Source organism: Nicrophorus vespilloides, unplaced genomic scaffold (assembly GCF_001412225.1).
Source record: "Nicrophorus vespilloides isolate i.1.1-1 unplaced genomic scaffold, Nicve_v1.0, whole genome shotgun sequence".
Taxonomy (NCBI): Eukaryota; Metazoa; Arthropoda; class Insecta; order Coleoptera; family Silphidae; genus Nicrophorus; species Nicrophorus vespilloides.
Window position 1 is genome coordinate 39,418 of NW_017098600.1, and position 23,152 is coordinate 62,569.

At 34.7% G+C, this 23,152-nt stretch overlaps 5 protein-coding genes across 5 annotated transcripts in view; 1 reads left to right on the forward strand and 4 right to left on the reverse strand.

The window, feature by feature from the left end:
- Positions 1-1,808, forward strand: part of LOC108562887 (aromatic-L-amino-acid decarboxylase) — a 3,947-nt gene extending 2,139 nt beyond the window's left edge. The window contains exons 4-7 of the mRNA XM_017921385.1: positions 6-119; positions 315-564; positions 629-777; positions 952-1,808. Coding sequence (XP_017776874.1) covers positions 6-119; positions 315-564; positions 629-777; positions 952-1,665 — 1,227 coding nt within the window. The 3' untranslated portion in view covers positions 1,666-1,808. The remainder of the gene's footprint in view (positions 1-5; positions 120-314; positions 565-628; positions 778-951) is intronic.
- Positions 1,806-3,322, reverse strand: LOC108562895 (peroxisomal N(1)-acetyl-spermine/spermidine oxidase). Its single transcript, XM_017921392.1, has 2 exons — positions 3,174-3,322; positions 1,806-3,117 (listed from the first exon to the last, which is right to left on the reverse strand). The coding sequence occupies exons 1-2, from the start codon at positions 3,299-3,301 to the stop codon at positions 1,806-1,808; spliced, it is 1,440 nt and encodes a 479-aa protein (XP_017776881.1). The 5' UTR covers positions 3,302-3,322.
- Positions 3,323-4,219: 897 nt separating this feature from the next.
- LOC108562888 (alpha-methyldopa hypersensitive protein-like) lies at positions 4,220-6,213 on the reverse strand. The gene is made up of 5 exons (XM_017921386.1): positions 6,179-6,213; positions 6,037-6,121; positions 5,735-5,969; positions 5,389-5,508; positions 4,220-5,281 (listed from the first exon to the last, which is right to left on the reverse strand). The coding sequence occupies exons 2-5, from the start codon at positions 6,114-6,116 to the stop codon at positions 4,220-4,222; spliced, it is 1,497 nt and encodes a 498-aa protein (XP_017776875.1). The 5' UTR covers positions 6,117-6,121; positions 6,179-6,213.
- Positions 6,214-7,035: 822 nt separating this feature from the next.
- LOC108562894 (aromatic-L-amino-acid decarboxylase-like) lies at positions 7,036-10,313 on the reverse strand. The gene is made up of 4 exons (XM_017921391.1): positions 10,131-10,313; positions 8,429-8,663; positions 8,232-8,351; positions 7,036-8,168 (listed from the first exon to the last, which is right to left on the reverse strand). Exons 1-4 carry the CDS (start codon positions 10,208-10,210, stop codon positions 7,095-7,097), a joined length of 1,509 nt encoding a protein of 502 aa, XP_017776880.1. The 5' UTR covers positions 10,211-10,313; the 3' UTR covers positions 7,036-7,094.
- Positions 10,314-11,281: 968 nt separating this feature from the next.
- LOC108562889 lies at positions 11,282-18,358 on the reverse strand. The gene is made up of 11 exons (XM_017921387.1): positions 17,597-18,358; positions 17,351-17,540; positions 17,013-17,300; positions 16,753-16,960; positions 16,607-16,693; positions 16,085-16,553; positions 15,707-16,031; positions 13,718-15,652; positions 13,312-13,661; positions 11,636-13,260; positions 11,282-11,583 (listed from the first exon to the last, which is right to left on the reverse strand). Exons 1-11 carry the CDS (start codon positions 17,668-17,670, stop codon positions 11,282-11,284), a joined length of 5,853 nt encoding a protein of 1,950 aa, XP_017776876.1. The 5' UTR covers positions 17,671-18,358.
- Positions 18,359-23,152: the final 4,794 nt, after the last annotated feature.

The window sequence follows — 23,152 nt, forward strand, 5'->3', positions numbered from 1 at the left end:
GTTAGGTAACGCATTGGCATTCTCCGAGATTTCATGCGTATTTCCCCACGGCCAATTCATATCCAGCAATCGTTGCAGACATATTGAGCGGAGCGATAGCCTGCATCGGATTCTCTTGGGTATTCAACTTACATTTTAATTATCGAACATCTTCTTAAAGCGGCAGCAATTTCCTGCGAGAGTCCTTTGACGATTGCAGGGGAAATTGCGCTTCACGGTGAATTAACTCGGGTCCTTTTGTCTCGATGATGCCGCACGTTATGCTTATTGTGAATTAACTAGCTGTGACTACAACGATTTATGCATCATTACAGATTGCCAGTCCGGCTTGTACGGAATTGGAAGTGGTTATGTTGGATTGGCTTGGTAAAATGCTGGATTTGCCGAAGGAGTTTTTGGCTTGTTCGGGTGGCAAAGGGGGTGGCGTGATTCAAGGAACTGCTAGTGAGGCCACTTTAGTTGCCCTTCTCGGTGCTAAGGCACGCGCCATCTCTCTTGCCAAGCAGGCGCATCCCGAATGGAAAGATTCCGACATCATCTCTAAATTAGTGGCATACAGTTCGAGTAAGTTTTTTCGGATGAAATGAAAAAGAACGACAATTAAAACACGTTTCTTTTTTTCTCGAAGGTCAAAGTCATTCCTCTGTAGAAAGGGCTGGCTTGTTGGGTGGAGTAACTTTAAAATCATTGAAGCCAGATAGCAGCAACAGACTGCGCGGTGAGACGGTGGAACAAGCCATCAAGGAAGACATTGAAGCTGGCCTTATCCCATTTTACGTACGTATCTTGTTTAGTGCGTACTCTATGTTATATGGCCTTGGTATTGAAATCAAGGCTTTAAAAGATATTTAAAATAGAAAATTGAATTAACCTTTTGCGTCAAGGAATTTGTATATAACGGGATGCAAATGCTTCATAAATATTTCATGTTAATGATGATGAAATTTTCAGGTGGTTGCAACATTGGGTACAACTTCGTCGTGCACTTTTGATAATTTAGATGAAATTGGTCCGGTCTGCAATGCCAATAACGTTTGGTTGCATGTTGATGCTGCATATGCTGGTTCCGCTTTCATCTGTCCCGAATTTAGATATCTGATGAAGGGCATCGAGCGTGCCGATTCCTTTAATTTCAACCCGCACAAATGGTTGTTGGTGAACTTTGATTGTTCAGCCATGTGGCTGAAGGATCCCAGTTGGCTGGTGAATGCTTTCAACGTTGATCCTCTGTATCTGCAACACGACCAGCAGGGTTCAGCGCCGGATTACCGTCATTGGCAGATCCAACTGGGCAGAAGGTTCCGTTCGTTGAAGCTTTGGTTTGTTCTCCGGTTGTACGGTATTGAAAATTTGCAGACCTTCATTAGGAAGCACGTTGCATTGGCGCACCATTTTGAATCTCTTGTGAGGAAGGACGATCGCTTTGAAATTACTGAAGAAGTTATTATGGGCTTGGTGTGCTTCCGTTTGAGAGGAAAGAACGAAATTAGCGAAAATCTGCTAAAGAATATCAATGCCAGAGGCGTCATTCATTTGGTGCCATCGAAGATTAATGACGTGTACTTCTTGCGACTTGCTATTTGCTCTAGATACACCGAAACTGCAGATATTGAATTATCTTGGAACGAAATCAAAGTAGTGGCCAACGAAGTTCTTAGCCAATAAATTACTTTACTCTAGTCTCATCTTATATAATTGAGAGATAAATGTGTGTATTTAGTTGTTATATTATTTATTGTTGTATAGTGTAATAGTCGTAACAATGAGATAGAGAAAAACTTAATGTGTAACAATAAATGTGAAATTTACTTTGGAGGTGGACCTCCGTGTTTTTTAGTTAGTTGAATAATCCTTTCCGCTTCCCTAATACCGCTCAATCTTGCACCATGAACGGTTGAATAGTGTCCAGCACACGTCGCTTCCCCGGCGAACAATAAGATGGGTGGCACAGGCTCACAGGGTCCAGGCAAAGGACAAGACAAATCACACTGATGTCCAACGGATGAACTGACTCCAATATAACTGTATGATCCGCAAAAGTATGGATTGCTGGCCCATTTAGAACGAAGTATGGAATTCGGGAACGGCAAAGAAGCATCGCCGGTGAACTGTCTCAAGACTCTGGTCACCCCTTCGGCCACTTCCTCGTCGCTTGCTTGCTCCATCTTTGCTGCTTCCGGTCCAGATATGAAAGCGCACAATACATGCTTACTGCCTTCGACCTCCTCAATCGAACTTATTCCTCGTGTCCAGTCGCACCGATTGTTCAATTCGTCTGCAGACCAAGCAAATTTAATCCCTCCCTCAGACCACACCCAGAAAGGCTTAGCGTAATCCAAAAATATCTTGTTTACGTGACCATAGCCCAAATTGTTTATAGCTTCCATCTTTTCCGCTGGTAATGCCGGACAGAATAATTTATCCGCGTGGTTTTTCAATACACCCAAAGACACTGTGACCAGCACATAATCAGCGCAGTATTCTTCGCCGTCGCAGCATATAACTTTGGCTCTTGGTCCACCTGAACGCTCTTGAACTGCGCCCCATTTAATAGTAGCCACAGGTTTGGAGAACTTCAAAGTGCAATCGGGAAGTTCGCGCAGTAACGGAGCCAAAACACCCACAAACCCAAGGGGAATTCTAAGATTCCCACCAGGAATATTAATGTAGCTCCCAAAGTTATCTGCGCTAACAACACTCAGATCGTCACCGCAACGCGCCCTCAGTGAATTTGTCAAGCCATATAGGACACGAGAAGCATCGTATCTTTGGTCTTCAGAGAAATTCTGCAGTTCCTGCTGTATTCGCATACTGAAAAAGTTCATCAAGGATCCGTGTTCTTTGCCAATGCCCATTCCAAACAACATTCCCGCCTCCTGCTCAATTTGTTTGAAAGTGTGATACGCCGTTATACTAACGGGCATATCGACCGCTCTTCCGTCGCTCGTATAATAAATTCCTCTTGTCGGATCGGGTCTCTTCAGCGGAGGCGCCAACAGCCCCTCCTGGCAGGCCAAATTGTAAATAGGATTTGCAGGACAACCACCCTGTATATATTGCGCTCCCATTTCTGCGATGACGTCCCCTAGCCAGCAGGAGTGAATCCTGCCACCGGGCCTACAGAAGTACAAAGTATAAATTTCGTCCAGTAGCCAACAGACGGCGCAACGTACCTATCTGTAGCTTCCAGTACCATAAAATTACTGATGCCGCATTGATTCAAACGTTGCGCTGCAGACAAACCAGCTATGCCTCCACCCACAATTACAATCGCTGGTTCAGGTTTGCAAGGATCTACCATTGAGTCGGAAATGGTGCATACCTCTAATGTCGTGGGTGGTTTACATCCACCACCGCTCATTAAGCAACCTTGATTTTTTCTTACATTACATTGCAGTGGCGACAAAAATTTTCTAAAACAAATACATAATTAATAGTATATTTATACAGATGAATGTCGCAAATGACAAAGAAAAATCCATTATTTATCATAAATTTAATTTTAATTTAGATTGATTAATGTAAACTTATTGTTTATTTCATTAATTTATAAAATCTATTGAAACAGATATGTTTTACCATAAATAAAAATACAAACATTTTTATTTTTCCCAAAGGATCATTCATTAACTATTTGTTTATTTGTAAACCATTATTAATAAAAAGGATATAAAAATGAAAGTATAATTTTCTTATAAATGGAAAACTTAACACTAACCTTTAGTAATTATTAAAATGCATAGTATTACTATTAATTTAAATAAATTTATGTGCACTTTTTATGTATTGTAATATCAAATATTTTCTGCAAGTTTGTTAATATGAGACTACATATTCTCTTTTTACTAGCAATTTCTTTCATGTAACAATTTGCATTGGATTTCGATTGAATTTAAAAAAACTCCAAATTTTGACAAAGAATTCTTTGAGTTAATGGTAATGATCAAATTTCGTCTGCGATGGGAAATAATGGGATTATTTGAAATGCACATTGTCTTACCTGCATATTTTCAAACAGCGAATAGATGAATTTAATCTTCCCCCGAAAATCATTTTGCCAATAAATTAGATCGAAACGTACTCATCTGAATTTATCATTTTGAAAGATAAAAATGTCAAAAAATGCGAATTTGTTATGTCTCACGGAAAACATGATTCGTCAGAATGAAAAATATTTATTGTTTATTTATTTTACAGATACATATATTATTTAGAAAAACTAATGAATATTCTCCAATTCCATGGATTTATCAAATTCAATCTTGAAGTTCACCTCCTTTGTGATTACAATAAAATTTTTATTTAATATATCGTCGACTTGATTGGATATTTCGGTGTATGCAAAGTGCAAATCCGCTTCAGAGCATTCATTGCTATTTATTGAAAATCTTATCACCGTGTTCTTCTTGTAAGTATAACTGATTACGTAAATTTGTTTCCTTTCGTAAAGCTTATTCAAAAGCATTTTCGTCAGGTTGTCATCTCCCCTCACTCTAAAACATAGCAGCGCTAAATTTTTGCAGCACACTTCAAACCTTGAATCCTTTTTCAGAATTTCAGAGAAATAATTTATTAATCCCGTCTGCTTTCTAATATATTTCCTGATACCTTCTACACCATACGTTCGTATCATGAACCATAGTTTTAAAGCTCTGAACCTTCTTCCTAGCGGTATTTGCCAATGCATATATTCAGGAGCAGAATCATATTCGTGTTTAAGGTATGGTCTTTCTACTGTGAAAGCATTAATGAGATTGAAAGCATTTTTCACCCATAAAATAGAGCAATCAAAGTTTATTAACATAAATTTATGAGCGTTAAAATTGAATGATTCTGCGTATTCTAATCCATTTTTTAAGTATCTATATTCAGGACAAACGAATGCAGCTCCAGCATAGGCCGCATCCACGTGTAACCACACGTTGAATTCTTCGCAAATTGGTCCTATTTCTTGTAGATTATCGAAACTACAAGTGCCTGTTGTACCTAAGGTAGCAACTACGTAACACGGGAATAAACCTAGTTTCAAGTCTTGTTCTATAGCTTCTTTCAAAAATTGTGGATTGAGTCTTCCTTCATCATCACTGAGTAACAGACGCATTGGTACTGAACCAATCAATCCTGCCTTCTCAATAGAAGAATTAGAATGATCTGAACTATATGCCACTAATTTACCTTTGATATCTGAATCACATAGATCTGGTCGCAGTGTTTTTACACGCCTTACGGTTTTATCTTTGGCTGCCAAAAGACATACCAAAGTTGCTTCACTTGCTGTACCCTAAGAAATCATTGTATATATTAGATTATCGCATCAGTAAAAAATGATATAGTTTTGTCTAATTATTATAATAAAACTCAAATAGGTATAAATATATTTAGAATTACTTTAATTATACCACCGCCAGGTCCTTCGGAGCAATTTAAAAATGCAAGTGGAATATCAAGCATTTTTCCAAGCCAGTCCATCATGACCACTTCTAATTCGGTGATTGCGGGTCCTGTAATCTGTTTGTTTTATTCATTAGATTAGGTAATGTGTCTAGACAACAAATAATTATTAACATAGTTTTCTGATTAATTATATCACGTCTGGACTGCAGATAATAGCGATGAAAACAGTTTTCTGATATAATTCATTAGTAATTAACGTACAAGTCTTTAATTCATTTGGTTTCAATTTATTTAGTTCAGATTAAATGTTAGGTATGTGTAATGAAAATAATGTACTTGCCCAATTGAGTCCCACACATCCGAGACCGGTGCTAAGTAAGTCTCCGACGACGGATGGGAATGAATAGGATGCGGGGTAGTAGGCGTAGAAATTCGGCGACTGCCAGTGCGTTAATCCAGGCAGGATAACGTCGTTCACGTCTTTCAATAAGTTCCCCCAATGTTCACCCTCTTTGGGTGGATCCGATGGTACTTTGTCCTTTATATATCCGGGACTAATGTCCGGAAGGACTTGCCTATAAAATCAATCACTTGCTAATTGCTGCCCACCAAATTAAAGTAATATAATGGGATTAAACTCACTTGTCTCTAATATTCTCATGGTAGTCGGCGATGTAGTCGATGGTGGCCTTTGCGAATTCACGAAATTCATTTACATCCATTGCGTCTGAACATAAAATGAATATACTTCGAATATTCTATGTACTTCGTCTTAAATACTTACTCTCTGTCTCTTTTGCGCAGTGTTGGATTAAGCACTTGAGAGGCCTCATGACTAAATATTTCCAATTCAAATTTTGTTTTAGTTCAAAAATGATGACGGAAGTATTGTTTTTGAAGGGCAGCTTTAGGTTGTCGTGGGTCATTTTAAAATTTGAGGTCCCTTGATTTAAGAGGCCTCATACGCGCGCTTCCTGTGTCTTTGCGATAATCCGTCACTGCTTCGCAACTCATTTCCGCACTCTTTCTTTCGCAAACATTACTTATACTTCCAACAATAGCTCATCAAACTTAATACATTTTGCAATAAACTATTTTCCGGAAACATTTTCTATAGAGCATAATTTTGTAATTTATATAATATTACATTTTAATGAGAAGAAAATTAAAATAATGATGAGAAAACTTTATATAGTTAACTACCGGCATTTCATTAGATAAATATTTTTGTAAGAATTTAATTTGTTTTAATCTAAAAAATAATAATATTTGTGTCTCAGTGTTTAACTTATTTTACTTATTTTAAATATTATCAATATTATTGAAATATGCTATTGTTACAATTATTATCATGATGCTTTGCTTTAAGAAATTATCAGCTCAAAAGAAAGTTAAATAATGCGATTGTTTATTTAACTTTCTTTTGAGCTGTTAATTTCTTAAAGCAAAGAAATATAAATACTATATTATAAATTAAAAGAAATTGCTTCTTCGAATTATGACTGACCTTGAAAATTAAGGTTGCAAAATAATAGAAAGTACGAAGAAAGTTCTTTTTTGTTATTTTAAAATTGTTATTATTTAGCTTCGAGGGTGAAAGAACGATAATTTATTTGTTATGTAGCATAAATAAAACATTAATTGTACTAAAAAAACTATGGACCTTTTATTTACAACTACATCTACAGTTTCTACTAAAACTATTTAGATTTTTCAACGCGCCCATTGACCTTTTCGCAGCTATTCATTTCTTGGATGTGCGAGATCTTCTGTTTGGAAAGGCACGGAGAGGAAACTATTTGTTCCGTCAAGCTGGTGATCTCCTTCCAGGCAAAATCGATGTCGCTATGTTCGGTCAATCTGCTGGTGATTACGAACCTGATGACGAATTTGTTACGGAACTTGCACGGAACGGTGAATATCTTTTTGTTATTGTTGAGCTTGTCGTGTAGCAATTGCGTCAGATTATTGTCGCCGTGCAGTCTGAAGCAGACGAGACCTAAGCTGGAGGTGGTCACCTCGAAGCGTTCGTCCTGTTTAACGAGACTCTCAAAGTACTTGGCGAGTTCGATGTGACCGCGGATGTGTTTTTGGATTCCCTCGACACCATACGTGCGCATTGTGAACCAGATTTTCAGGGACCTGAACTTTCGGCCCAACGGGATTTGCCAGTGGAGGTAATCTGGGGCAACTCCGGTGTGCTTATGTTGGAGATAGATGCGTTCCACGTTGAATGCCTCTACCAAGTATTTAGCATTTTTCACCCAAAGTGCGGAGCAATCGAAGTTGACCAGCAACCATTTGTGCGGGTTGAAGTTGAATGATTCTGCCATTTCTACGCCTTTCATCAAGTAACGATATTCTGGGCAAGTGAACGCTGCTCCTGCGTAAGCTGCATCCACATGCATCCAGATATCCCCTTCATTGCAAATTGTACCAAGTTCTTGTAAATCATCGAAAGCGCAAGTCGGGGTTGTACCCAAAGTGGCGATCACGTAGCACGGAATCAATCCAGATTTTTTATCCTTTTCAATTGCTTCTGTCAGTATTTTACCTGTTAACCTACCCTTATCGTCGGACGGCAACAACCTCATAATCATGGAACCGATGAGACCAGCCTTTTCTACAGAAGAATTAGATTGATCCGAACTATACGCAACTAGTTTCCCTTTAATCTCAGATTCTGTCATATTTGAATTTCCGGCCATCAATCTTCGAACAACTCGTTCTTTTGCAGCAAGTAAACCAATCAGAGTCGCTTCACTAGCAGAACCCTAAAAAAGTGAACATAAAACAAATTAAAGAAAACATGATACTATAATTATAAATAAACATACTTGTATAACACCTCCACCTGGTCCTTCTGATTCATTTAGAAATTCCTTCGGCAATTCGAGCAATTTTCCCAGCCAGTCCATCATCACAACTTCCAGTTCGGTGCAAGCCGGACTGGCGATCTATTATAATTATTTCAACATTAATATGTTCTCCTGAGTTTTTTTAAAAGTTTTTTTTTGTAGATTCATTTGTTTACCCAATTAAATCCAACGACACCCAAACCGGCGCTCATCATTTCGCCAACTATAGCTGGATACGAATTGGCCGTTGGATAGTAGGCATGAAAGTTTGGTGAATGCCAGTGCGTGATTCCAGGGAGGATAACCCTATCCATATCTTTCAGAATATCCTGCCATTTTTCACCCTGCTGCGGCACCTCTGACTGAACGAGGGGCCTCAAATATCCTGGCTTAATAGACGGCAGCACATCCCTGCAAAAATATTATTACCTTGACATTGTAACAGATAATCTACTTTTACTGTTGTTTGCAATTGCACAATTGATTCCAGCTAGATTTATTTTTCAACCAAGACGTAAATATTCATTAGCTTATTTGAATTATTCCGTATGCATTTGCTGGGAGAACTTTTATATAATTGTCTTCGTAATTATTAAAAGTGCCTTAATAACCAAGAGAGAAAAGAATGAGAGACAAAGAGAAAAAACGGAATTCTTATGTGAATCGTTTTTCTTCACGTTGAAAGTTGTTGTGAATAAGTAGATGAAAGTTTGCACAATTAACCTTCGTGTGGAACTTGACTTTGAATGTCCTTATACCTTGAATAGGCTCACTTTCTTAAAGAATAAACTGAACGTTAGATATTTTACATAAAATCTAATCAGTTAAGGTACTTAATAAAAATATTTATTAATTAATCATAAAACTGTCAATTAATTAAAGTTATTGTCTAACAAACTGAATACAATTAAAAATTGTATTTACAATTTCGTTGATTTATGTAATTATCATTTGACTGAAGTACATTTAGTGAAAATACAATTGCTTTAGTTTTCAAAATAATCAATTTAGATAGATATAATTTTAAGAGAAATAAACGAGTAGCACCATTACTTAATAAATTATTATAAAATTATTAATTTGTAAATGTTTGCTTAGTTTCTGATAAATAAGGATACAAAAAAAACTAGTTATTATCTGACAAAAAGTAATTAGATAGACATGAGAAAGAGCGACTTACACAATATTGTGAATTCTTATAAACAGTTTAAATAAAATCAATTTAAAGTATATTTAAAATTTCTTATTTATAGAAACAATAGATATTAAACAAGTTTTTTTAGATAATAAAAACATTTGAGAGTGACGAAATTTTTTTGTAATAAAGTAATTCATATAAATTTATTTAAAAATCATTTAATGATCAAGAATAAAAGTTGTAGTTTACAATCAACTTACAAAATTTTGTATTAATACTGAGTATTTGTTAATTTAACATGTACGATTATTGATGTGCGGTTTATTTAAACCTCTATTTTTATTTTACATAATCATGGTATAATTATTTGTTTGTGGTATACTTAATTGTTGAAGTATTTTTATTACTGCGATTATATCTAACTTTACCGCAAACTTCTATGAATTTGATGAGTTTTTTTATGTTGGTTATTATAAGTAAATTATCTACGAAATTGCTCAAGTATTTCATAAAACGTACTTATGTACTATATGTATATTTAAAATATATTATTAAATTATTAACGGTATCATAAATAGTTAATATTCATAAAATTTCAATTTTTGCTCAAAAAAAATTCTAATTTAATGGTTATTTTCTTAATGGATATTTTCTTAAAAAAAAACTATATGTGAGATAGTTCTAATCAAGAGCATTCAAAATAATTTAAAAAATAAATCAATTTAGTAATCATGAAATACCTGTCTCTGATTGTATCGAAGTAATCAGCAATAAAATCGACGGCAGCTTTTCCGAACTCCCTGAACTCAGTGCTATCCATATCGAAACTCACAAAATTTCCTTATTTTCCACGCGAAAAATTCGAAGCTAAAACGCGTTTCTAGTGGTTCGCGGTCTGTGCAACAATGGTACTGCCGCAATACACCACTTCACATTTAAATATCCACGGATGTGGATTTTATTTACCATTTTTCACAGCGTCAGTCCAACATTTTTTTTTCCTCCTCATTTTCTCCCCGCTCGAATGCCCTTCATTTGGTCAACTTAAGCGTAACCGTTTAAGATGTCTGCGTTTAGTCGAAAATAAATCCTTGATTTTTTTTTTGTGCACAAATAATTCAGAATGCAGCAAAAATTGAATTTACTTCCTACATTTATCGATTTTTTTTTGTTTTCACCAAAAAGTAAAACCGCAAATCATAGTTTTGATTTGATCTAGTTCAGCATGTATATTACATTGTTTTACTATTTTTATATGTACATAACAAATACATTTTTATTTACGTTTCTTTTATTTTTGTTTTCTTGGCTAATTAAACTTTCTTTTTTTTTTCTGCTTTGCTCTCAATTGCTTGTTTTCTATGTCATTACACGTGTTTCTATTCAAGTCATATTTGTACGAATAACCTGAATTACTTTATAATTATTGTTAATAATACTTCCTCTGTCCGAAAATATGGTATACATTTGTGAAAAAAATGAAATAAAACTAAAATTAAATATAAAAAATATTAAATTAATTTTATTAACACAATATAACTAAATACAAATAATTAGAGTATACATTTCAGTTAATCGACCCTCACGACGAAGTATTACCTTATTTATATGAGTAAATTTATTGGAATTTCCTCCTCCTGTTAGCATAATTGATTCCATACACGTTTGTAATGTTTTAAAAACGTTATTACGAGTATTTCTCTCTAATTTATTAAATGCATCTTGAACACATTCAATAAATTCATCAATTGTGTTTGGCGAAGCTTCATGTTGTAGTGATTAAATAGAGTAAAAAAAAACAAATCTAGAAAGTTTAAATCGGTAATCAGTGTTCTCATTTTTATTACTTTATAAAAATTTATTTATATTTTGTATCACATTTTTTAGTTTATCAAAACATTTTATTGTGGAAATCCAACCATACACGGTACTGTCGAAGTTCCTTTCTATCCAATGATTCCAGCACAAACTTAAATGGTTTAGCGTCTCCAGTAATATGAAGAGTCAAATCTGTAGTATCCAATAATTTCGTAGTGTTCGCTATGACCAATGATTCCTGTGCTATAACATCATCGCTTTTTACACGAACTGCGTACTCTATGCTTGCATTGAAAATATATGCCGTATCCATGGTAACAAACTTCTTGTAATCCATCAAAATCCTCTTTATAACGTGTTGACCAATCGGAGATTCTGAAACATTACACTGTATTATATTATGAATTTTTAAATACAATTATCCAACTTTGGTAAGTGGTCCAAAAGCGTTGCTCATCTTCATCGGGATTTCGAAGTAGTTGTCCCATAACCGCCTTCCAAAGTGCGGCGTTTCTCGAAGGTATCTTCAAAATCACATTTCTTGGACAGCTGTTATTGACACTAGGTATTTTGCAGTTGCACGGCAATTCGTTAAAATTCTGAGGTAAATTTAGGCATATCTTTGTGAATTCCTTAGAGGGCATAGCCTCGATGTGCAGCAGAACCATAAAATCGCCGACTGTAGAGTTCTTTGCAAATACCCATACATCTCTATTGTTCTTAGTAACCGAACAAACTGTAGCTGTGATGGAAATTATTCCTTCCTCATTTGCTTCGCAAGTACCATGCTCGATCTGGACCCTCGGCAACGAATTGAAATTCAGTATTTGTTTATAAGAAACCAATTGCAGATTTTCAATTTCCTTGGGTTCGTTCATGGTGAAGTAGATTTCGTAAACAGCTGGTTCATGGTACGGAGCTTGGAATTCAATGGAAATTTCTTTGATTTCGTAAACGCGAGATGATGCGGTCAACTCAATAGAAGGGTTGGTAAATAGTGGAGTTCCCTGAAGATAGAAAGCCTTTCCGTGAGTAAATTTATTACCATACATTTCTCCGCATAAAACCATCGTTGATTTCAGCTTCTTCACAAACTTTGCATGGTAAGTTATCTTTAATTTTCGCACTGCGTTTGGGGGAATCGTTATTGTGTTATTCTCGAGTGTGAACGAATCATCTTGGTTATCAAAAAATACGATTTTGTAAATTATGGCATGGCAATTATCGTTACCTATGCTAATGCTTTCGCTTACTGAGTCCGACAAGTTTGCGCTCAGATGTATAGTTTCCTTTGGTTTAAGTCGGATTAAGAATTCGTAAAGATAAGCACAAAACATGATCATTTGTATATCGTTCGGTTGTGTAATATCTTTAGGCATGATTGTGTAACTAGAATTCATCATCTTCCACACTTTGATGAGTAAACAGGCGTTGTGCAAATACTCTTCATTGCACATCGGAGGTACGTATATTCCCTTCAGATGATTGATTAAATATGGACACAATGCAACAGTTACAGCGCAAAACGCTAAACCATCACACAAGTCGGAGCTAAAATTTTGTACATTCTTTCTATCTAAAATGGCTTCATCGTAAGTATCATTTCCGAACGTCTCCGAAGCTAAGAAGTACTTTTGCTCTCGAAAATGTTTGTTAAGCCAATTGAGAATCATCGCACCTTGATCGCTGTAAATGGCTTCGTTTATCGGAACGATGTTTTCAGTGAAAATGTATAAACTGGAGCAAACGTCTATTTTGCACGTCGACGTGTATGTGGATAAATTCGGATTCGTGGATAGCAATCTTTTATAAACAAACACCTTGTAAGTTTGTAGCAAAAGGTCGAGCCAAAACTGCTTGGATTGTTGATAAAATTTTGTGTATGTTATTGGCTTCTTTCCTATCTCGGACATGTAATCCACGTAATCATCATAACTTAACAAGAATTCAGGAGTAATATGGTTTACAAACGCTTGTATTTTATGAAGGAAATCAATTAATTGTTGGTATACTTTGTAAACTTGCAGAACCACATTTTCCTGTTCATTCAATCTACATAATGAAATGATAAAGAATTAATTGTAGCTTAGGTAAATAACTTACTCCAGTTTAAAATATTTGCTAATTATGTTTCCACAAATATTTTTTAATAATGCAAAGTATGGCAACATAATGCTTTTTCCAATTTTAGCAAACCTCTTGGTTTTTCCCATAAACTGTTTGTCTTCAGTTATTTCAAAGATGCTTATGGTATCTGGTACTTTGTAATATACAGTACCATAGAAACCTTGTTCATAAAGCCATTGCTCAACAGCCTTCACCGCAGAGTTCATGTAATTCAAGAATGGTCCAGGCGTTGTTGGAAAGCAAAGTCCATGCAAATATTCGTAGCTTTTAATCTTTTCCGTGGTATTTAAAACAAAGTAAGATCCTAAAGATGATTTAGATTCGGCCTACAAAAAAAGTATTATAAAATTAATATTGATGAATGCTGATTTACATTAAATACGTTTAATTGTGACATATGAAAGATAGTATCTATCGGTTGCTTCAATTCTTCCTCAAAATACTTGCAACAAGCAAAATTAGTTATAAAGCAATTCTCAGTGCTTCCAGTGCATTTAATTGTTTTATATGCGCCGCATTTGCAGTAGATTTGTAGCTGTGTATCTATGTTATGTGTTTCGTGGGCCAAGTAGTAAATCTGAAAACGATGTTTCACGACCGTCTCATTCATTACCAATTCTCCGCTCTGAATTTGCATATTAATGTCGGTGCTGACAATTTTCAAGTCGCAATCTGGATTGTGGTAATGCAGATTCAATTCCACATTTGTCATAATTTGGAAGTTCAGTGGCAACATTCCAAAATAAATCGATTCGTAATTGGACTTGATTTCGGCCGACGGATACATGCCTTTAAAGTAAAAATAATTGTGCATGTCTTCGGAAAAGTCGTCTTTTACGTATACTGGTAGTCTTATATCGTAGAATCCTGGAGTTTGCGGTCTAAAATGAGCTAAGAAGATTACCTGCGTGTCTGCTTCCAATTCAACTACAATAGAACATTCGTACTTGGTACAAAGACCGCCTTCTAAGTGTTCTAAGCTGAACGGCTCCTTCAACTGATCAAATCTAATACAAATCTTTAAAAGAGATTTTGAAGGATTTGATATTCGAATTTTCTGTGTCAACTTTGAGTAGCTTTCGTAATGTGGAAAGTAGAAAAATTCGTATTTCCATGTTTTAGTAAATAATTTGTGCGTCATCACTGATGTGTACAATTTAAAATTTGGTAGTTTAGAGTAATTGAGTTTGTTTACTAATACAGGAGCCATAAAGGATGTTACCAAAGCGTAGGTAGGATAATAGTGAATGGTGAATTTCTTCTCTTCACCCGGTTCCAAATAATATTCCTCATCGGTGATAAAAATATGCGAGTCTCTTTCAGTGAAGTTCATTTCGGGAATTCTCTCCGGCTCGAATTCAAAGAGAATAGTTATGTTCGATATGTTTTTAACGCTCAAACATTTTACGTCGAAGGAACTCGCAGACATTTTCTTAAATCTGATGATTTCCGGGTTGAATTGTACTTTTGGAAGGACAACGTTCCCTTTAATTGTCACCGAAAGTAATGTGGTGTTGGCTACGTTAATGATCATTTTACTTTCGAAAGGTCCTGCGGCATGTCGCAACAATTGAAAAATGAATATCTTTTTGGATTTAGGTTCTATTATTCCATCCCTTGGATACACTTTCATACCATCTACAAAATCATCTATATTTGTCTCGAATGACAAAGGCTCAAAACTGTTATTATTCAAAACTGCTTTTCTCTGAGAATTCACGTTAATGCCCACATCGCCGAAATCTATTTCATCGACGAATGTTACTTCATACTTTAGTTTATCCAAAATAAACCGGAAAGTTTGACTCCTCTTGTTGTCCATCTTCATTAGCAATTCGTAATTATTAACAGAACAATTGGCAATATCGTAATAAATCAAGCACGTTAAGGCTCTTCCAGGACGAACTAAACCCTTGAGCGGTTCTGCACTTAAATCAGCCAAAATATCCCATTCGAAGTAAATGTCTGTGTTCACGTTATTGTAAATCTCAAGATACTTGTAAGGCGGTTCGTCCTCTTGAAATACTGCATCCTTAAAGCTGAAATGCAAGACTTTTGGTACAAGCTTAACAGAAATGGATGTTTCATAAACATGGTTTTCGTTGATGATAACATCGAGAATATGATTTTGAATAGTGGTGTTCTCCGTAAGACATTCATAAAACACATCCTCTTCTCCAAATGCACTAATTTCCTTACGACAACCGTACGGAAATACGAAGTTGTGTGTTTTATGCGGTTTCAAAAATGCCCTCACCGGAAATATATTATTATTGATTATTTTCATACTTCGCATAAATCTCGATTTGGCCACAACCTGAAATTTTAATAAAATTAATTAATCGTGATATAACTAACTAAATTACAATACGTTTTCAACTATCATATTTCTGGGTTTAATTTTGATATTAAACATTTGAAAGGGAGTCAACGGAATGAACTCACTCCCCACAATTTCTGGTATAGTTTTAATCGTAAATTTAGTACACCGATATGCTGCTTTTGATATTTCGTAATCTTCGAAATTAGAAACAGGTACTAGTAAAGTTTTTCGCATTTTTTCGGCGTAATTCCTAATAAATTTCCTGAAGTAATCCTTCAGTTCCTCTTTAACTTTGATACCTTTGCTCGTAAGCTCGTATTCACCGTTATTACCCAACCTCGGTATGCAAGCATCTTTTATGGTGCATCTCCCGCTATAATAAATATATTTAAAGTTATAATAATTACAAATAAGATGAATAATCACGGATAAACACTCATTTCTGCAACTGTGTTTTCAATTAATAGGCTGAACGAGACTTCTCCGATTATTTTTAATTCTTTATCCAAATTAGGATAATCGTAATAAAGTAAATCGAAGCGTACGGTCAGTTTCACTGTACCGGATGATCTAGCTGTAATAACGACCAACAAATCTTTTTTCTCTAAAGGTTTCAGCATAATCAATTTTGGTTCAATATCAACAAAAGCGCACTTTCGGTATCTGCAGTAAATCGGAAGATTTTGTGAGTTGTTAGTTAGCTGAACGACTCGATTTTCTTGTTGCTTGACGACTAAATCAGAAAGTTGAATTTCATCAGGTACAATTGAGACTGAAACTTCTTCGACTTCCCCGTGCAATAAAATACGCACATGATTTTCAAAGAATGTGACTGGTTTATTTATATCCACCAAGTCTTCGGGATCATCATCGTTATTTTCCATTTGAGGTATTTCTGTAGTGTTCAATACATCATTATCTTAGATATTTGTAAAATTTAATATGTACCATTTTGCTGCTGTATTAGAGAAGCATTGGATTCTAACCTCAGTGAATTCGAAAGTCGCTTTTCAGGTTCATCGAACAATAGCTCATCTGAAATGTATACAATTTACATGTTAAAAGTATATGTTTTTAATAGTTATATAAATTACCTTCGTATAATGTTAAATCTAAATCTTTGCAGTACAATTTGTTGATTTTAATCATGGCCATAATAACACAACTTTGGGACTTTATGAGTAACTTTGGAGAGAAGATGAAGAAAAACGCTCTCACGTCGCGTGGTGGAAGTCTGCCGCTGAATGGAACGATATTGAAGAAGCTGTAATCGGAATCTTCTTTCATAATATCTTCAACGTGCTAAAAATAACACTAGTTAACTTGAACAGTAATTAATATTGAAAAATCTTACGAAATCTTCTCCCTCTTTTTCAGCGGTGACACAGAACATAGTTCCAATGTAACTGTTATTTTTCAAAATCATGGTTTTTACACTGTTCAAACCGTAATACGTGTTAGGGAAATGAATAAAAGTGAATTGTCTCATTGCGAATTTATGTATAGCTTCGATTTTACCAAATACGACATTTACGAACACTTTTATACAGAGTGGCACTTCGGAAATGATCCAAAATTCAGTTTGGTATTGACCCTCTTTCATCGCGTTCAGCTCTATGTGGAATAACACCTGACTCCGACTCTAAATACAGTTGAATGGAATGTTAATATAAAACTTTCAGGTGGCTTTACCGTTAAAATCCCTCGCATAGGTTCGACTATAATATTTAAATCGTTCGATCCAAGATCTACTACAAATTTCGTTGCTTTCACGCCTCTATTGATTAGTAGTAATTTCTTTTTTGATGTAGTGGGACCTGCGTCTATGCACCCGAAATCTATGAGTCTCGGTATAGTTTCTAATATAACAGCTGCTAATTGCCTGATAAATAAATAAATGATTACTACAGTTAGGAATGAAATGTTTGCATATTGTACACTTTGATATTGTAGCTAAAATAATGTTTGTCTATGTGGATTGGTATAATGCAGGCTCTTGTAATGGTGGCCATAACTGCCGTGTATTTTACAATCCTTTTAATACTCATACCGGGAGCTAAATACGTGCCATTCCTAAGTGTCTTTATTTTAATAGCCTATAAAGCGAGCTTTAAAATGCATTTCGGGAATTGTTTTACTTGTATTACCGAGGATGTAGGTGCGATGATCCTAATAAAAACGGGCTTCCTTCCAACGTTCTGTAGGATTAAACTGCTCTCAAACTTTTTACCTTCGTACGGATTCCTGAAGACTATGCATTTTGGTGTGAAGCGAATGTCGTGTACCTCTATGTAACCTTCGTCATCATTTAGTAAAACGCTAGATGTTTTGGTGAGAGCACCCAAATTGAACATACTGGAAAATATAATAAAACGAGTTCAAATGATAAACGTCAATAAAACATGTCATTGTGTGCCGGAGCGTCGCTGGGTTGGGTGTTTCGTTTGGGTTTCCGGTTTCCAGTTGTTGGTATTTCCGTCAGCGGGAGGCGATGTTGTCGGCTCCATTGTCATTAATCATCCCTCTCGCAGGGACGAAATGCTGCGCGCCGTGTAGGGGGTTGATTGATTGTAAAGTTGCCCGGATGATCGCAACCGCGCTCGTACATACATCATCCTGATAAAGGACACTTATTACGCTCCCCCAACTTCTAACTTTTATCAACATAAATAAGGTGGATTTTATTTATTCTATTCCATTCTCAATGTCATTACAAAAAATGACTTTAATCATTTTTCATATTTAACTTAAAAACATATTTGTTTATAACTTAAATACAATAAACTGTATAACACAAGAAATTGCATAAATAATGTAGTGGATTGATGAAAATACATTGAAATCTCGGTTGTGAAAATTCGTTTCTAAAGGTTATTCGAAAACCGAACTTTTATATTTATATTTAAACTTTTTTAATGGTAATTTATATATACTAAGATAAATTATTTTCGAAAACCGAATTTTATTTTGAGAACTGATTTGTTCGAGAACCGAGGTTCTACTGTATAAAATAGTTCCTTTCGAAATAATTTATTTTTATTTTCTTATTTCTCAGAATGAAAATGATGTGAATTTCTTATGTTCGCTGGGCTTCTGCTGCTGAATTATACTGTCGCGGGGGTCGTATTTTATTCTTCGCCAGTTGAGACGCGGATGTAGAATGCAAAAAAAAGGGGGAGAAACTGCTTTCATTTATTCTGTCTTGCGCGCAATTTTTCACTTTTTCATTTTTCCCACTCACGCGTCCCTCGAAGGGAGTTTCGCTATCCTAGCCTTCTCCATCATTCGGGAGGTCTCTCTCCCGGGACTTGATATTATAGTACCCTAAATCCCCCACGGAGTCTGCATTCTCCATCGACATTCACGTCCTTCCTAAGTGTTTACATTGTTGAGCTAATTGTTTATTAGGGGAGTGCGAATGACAATAAATCACCGCAAATTACCGAGAGGGATAATTCTAAAAAAAATAATATATAAGAATAAAAATCGAGATTTCTTTAAACTCTCATTAATTACCTTAAAACAATTTTTAATTTTGATATAAATATCCATTAAAACAGTACATAAACGTAGATTATTTTTAAGCTTAAAAAGACATATAATTTACTTATATCATAAAGTACAACAACCTAAAAGTGCTTACTCAAATTAGGATATATACCCTTTATATAAAAATTGTAGACGTTACAAGATATATTATATACTAGGAGTTTCCAAACTGTGGCTCGTGAGCCGCATGCGGCTCTTCAAGAGTTTTGTTATGACTCGACATAACTGTTGCTCTTGCTGTAAATAGTCTGGCCACCATTGTAATTTACTAAGTATTTTGTTAAGAATGGTAATAAACAATTTTTATTCAATTTAAATTCTTATTTCATCAAAAACGTCCAACTCAATTCCTAAAATGCTCCAAACCCATTTTATTTCAATGTTAAGATAATAAAATTATTTATTAGTAGTAATTTAATCAGTAGCAATTTTCATTCATTGCCAATCGTTAAATAATTTATTGAATGATAAAAAGGAAAAGTGAATTAAACGATAAAACTGATTTATTGTTCTTAGTAAGTAACAATATAGTAATCTGATATCAATTATAAGTAATTAATTTAAAAACAACATAAATTATCACGCATAATACAAATTTATACTTGATTTGTATTTAAAAATAATTATGACATGTGCAATAAATGTCAAATCTACAACTGTCACGTTTCGGTGATTTTCTGTTATAGAACAATGTGCGTGGCTCGCGTTGAAGAGGAAATAGCTGAACCGGGATTCGGTTTCGTTCAAGGTGATTGCGTTTACGTAACAATTATTTCAATTAAGTGACAATATTTTATTATACATCAGAGATTGTTAATTGCGTTTGTGGTAAGTTATTTCATGATTACCTATTCAGAATGGTACGAGATTTACGTAATATCGAACAATTATATATTGCGCATTCGGGACAAAGAAATAATCATAATACTATTCTACATAAACAATAGTATTTTTAAATTAATTATTCATCCTTTCTGATGTTTACGAGCAAGTTGCACAATTTGCATTTGATTTTTCTCTAGTATCAACGATAATATTTCTATTGACTAAAATGTAAGTATCTAAAATTAAACTATCATCTATTTGATGCTGCGAATAATCACACGCAAATTGTGCGACTTGGTAGTAAACATCAAAAACCGTGAATTGTTAATATACAACTTGTATATTTATTACTCTTATTTTACAACTCATAAACAATTAATCGTTTATGTTTACACGCAAATCGTACAATTTGCATTAGATTTTTCTCAATAACAAATGAATAATAGTTTAATTTTAGTTAATATGAATACATACAGCAATCACTCTCGGTCTATTTGAAACCAAACTTATTTTATGATTATTGCATAGAGTCATTAGTCTGGAATTAAATTTAAAGTTTAAATTTCTGAATATTGTACTTTTTATAATAATATTCATATTAGACTTAAATAACAAAATAAATTGTGCGAGGGTTTAATCTTTGGACAAGGTTATATTCAAATAAGATACGTTAATTACAGTTATTCAGTGTTGAATGTAATTTGCTTAATAATATCGTTTGGTATGCGCGGAATTGTATTTTAAGAATTTAGTAACAACTGCGAATAAGTCAGAAAGGGAATACGAGATTTGCGGATGAATTCTTCATCTGCCCTTTGTCGGGTCGAAAATTATTTGCTTTTAATTCGGTTGCTTGCTTATTTCTGGTTTCGTTCTTTCGTTACCATGGATTAATATGAAAAGTCCATAAGCCGGAGGCGTAATAATTTTTAATTATTTAATGTGCTCTCTCTCTCTCTCTTCCTCATCACATTCACCCACTCGTCCTCCCTTCTATGCCGTCTGCATGCTGTTTGTTAATTCGCTTAGTCAAACAGTGCGTCCTTTGCGGGCACCCCTGTGCTTGGGGTGTTCCAATTGAATTAGGTTCCGCTCATATTTTCCTCCCTTCTATACTCTCACACATAGATACACGTCCACGCATCTATACACAACACACACACATCAAACAAAAGACATTCGCATTTTTATTACCATATTTTATTTGCTGGTCCATCTTCAAGTCACTTAAATCTAACCTCGCAACGACGAAAAAAGGTTCTGCATATAACGAATAAAAAACACGAAGAAAGTTGCAAGTTACAATTTATGGTTTATTTTATTTTCACGTTTTTTATATATCCAATAAAAGAAAATAAATAACACTCTATCTTTTCTATTCTTTTATAACTTCAGCTTCGAATTAATAATGCTTGCAGTATCAAAAATATATTCAATTATATAAATGCTATAATATCATTTTATATTTTGTATTATATAAAAAAAAAATACCGAAACATTAGCAAAGTGTGCTAATATTTATTTTATTTAAACAAATTTGTTGAAGTTCATTCACGATAAAAATGTCGTATGGGAAAATCATGCGTTTACAAATATATTTTTCGCTCATATTTACCGAGTCTGATAAAGTGTTCCATTTATCCAATACACCTTAATAATAATATGTTTTTTTCGTATGTTTAACACACGATAAAAAGTCGGAATATTTGCAAACAAATCCGCGATTAACTACAGGACAATATATAATCGTGTAATCTACGAATAGGAAACATGCGAACGGCTAGACAGAAGACGGATGCTGTGTGACGCAACGGATAGTCATCAGGCCGAAGGCGGCATTTGTTTAGCGCTGACTGGAAGTCAATTGTTTTCATCTGCCTGATAAAACGATTGCCACTTGAGATGATCGCCGGATTATAAAAACAGAAATAACTCGGAACGATTCCAACTCATATATTTTTTCTTTCGATATTTTGATCGTGTAAATTTATAAAAAAAAATAATGCTCAAGGTTTGATTTTTTTAGTTTTGTCTTCATTTACTTGAAGTTTTATGTATACATATACAGCACTAATTAATAGTTTGATAAATGTTTCATAATTTTATTAAATTTTCTGAATAGGAAAATTATTAAATCACACTTTTGTTGATGTTAATGAGATTAAGAATTCCATAACAAATCACTAATCTCAGTAAAAAAATATTTGAATGTAATCCGATTAATTAACTTTAAACTTTCCAAAAGTAAGGTCTCAATCACAAAATCAATTAAAAAATGAGTGAATTGAAGCCGGACTATGCGAGATATTGCGGTATTATTTCAGTATTTTATGAAAATGTATTAAATACCGATAAATTACTAATGCATAAAGCATTAAACGTATACCGATTATTTTTAAGGAAGGAGTGAGCGTGAGAAATCGCATCGTCGGATGGGATAAAATCACGAGGGAGCGTGGAACTCTCGGTGTAATGCAATTAGACCTGGATAGTACTGGTAGATGTGTAGGGATTGCGCCATCTCACGGGGGCAATGCCGACACGGTTTCGTCATCTGCACCCCCAACGACGGGGGCCGCGTCGCGACGCCTTTACCCGATTAGCCACCCCCACGTCTAAAACTTCGGTCATTAACGGCCGCCGCTCTATTTTAACTGCCCTCTTCAAAAACTATAACACATCACGCCCCAGAGAGACCGGAGCCCCGCTGAATAGATTTTAACTGTTGGAAAAATCACACCCTGGTGGACCATATTACTGTGGGAAAACTTCTACACTGCTATCTCCGCGCTAGAGGATGGAACAGTTTTCCCCCATTCCGTAACAAACTCGAATGCTCTTTATGTTACCGACCTATGTTTTTGGTTATAAACTAAATTAAATCAAATTTAAACTGCCCTACAATTTAGTTATTTGCAAGTACAAACATTAGTTACATAAAGTTATTAGTTACTAAAAGAAAATTAAATAAAGTTAAATTAATCAGCTATACAATAGCTTTAAGAACTACTAATTATGCAGCCATAATTTTTTTATTGTTATATAGTAATAATTTACAAATGTGTGTCTGGAATATCGAAAGTCTCACAAACAAACAAAAAAATGAGACAAATAATATTT

Excerpts from the sequence above, each read along its gene's own strand:
- LOC108562895 (XM_017921392.1), bottom strand. The coding sequence starts at position 3,301 with ATGGTAGATCCTTGCAAACCTGAACCAGCGATTGTAATTGTGGGTGGA. Across the intron at positions 3,118-3,173 it reads GTACTGGAAGCTACAGATAG|GCCCGGTGGCAGGATTCACT; the intron begins GTACGTTGCGCC and ends GTACTTCTGTAG.
- LOC108562888 (XM_017921386.1), bottom strand. The coding sequence starts at position 6,116 with ATGGATGTAAATGAATTTCGTGAATTCGCAAAGGCCACCATCGACTAC. Across the intron at positions 5,509-5,734 it reads GATGTGTGGGACTCAATTGG|ATTACAGGACCCGCAATCAC; the intron begins GCAAGTACATTA and ends TAAAACAAACAG. Across the intron at positions 5,282-5,388 it reads CTGGCGGTGGTATAATTAAA|GGTACAGCAAGTGAAGCAAC; the intron begins GTAATTCTAAAT and ends ATGATTTCTTAG.
- LOC108562894 (XM_017921391.1), bottom strand. The coding sequence starts at position 10,210 with ATGGATAGCACTGAGTTCAGGGAGTTCGGAAAAGCTGCCGTCGATTTT. Across the intron at positions 8,664-10,130 it reads TTCGATACAATCAGAGACAG|GGATGTGCTGCCGTCTATTA; the intron begins GTATTTCATGAT and ends ATATTTTTGCAG. Across the intron at positions 8,169-8,231 it reads CAGGTGGAGGTGTTATACAA|GGTTCTGCTAGTGAAGCGAC; the intron begins GTATGTTTATTT and ends TCACTTTTTTAG.
- LOC108562889 (XM_017921387.1), bottom strand. The coding sequence starts at position 17,670 with ATGGCCACCATTACAAGAGCCTGCATTATACCAATCCACATAGACAAA. Across the intron at positions 17,301-17,350 it reads CTATGCGAGGGATTTTAACG|AGTCGGAGTCAGGTGTTATT; the intron begins GTAAAGCCACCT and ends AACTGTATTTAG. Across the intron at positions 13,261-13,311 it reads AGCAAATATTTTAAACTGGA|ATTGAATGAACAGGAAAATG; the intron begins GTAAGTTATTTA and ends TTCATTATGTAG.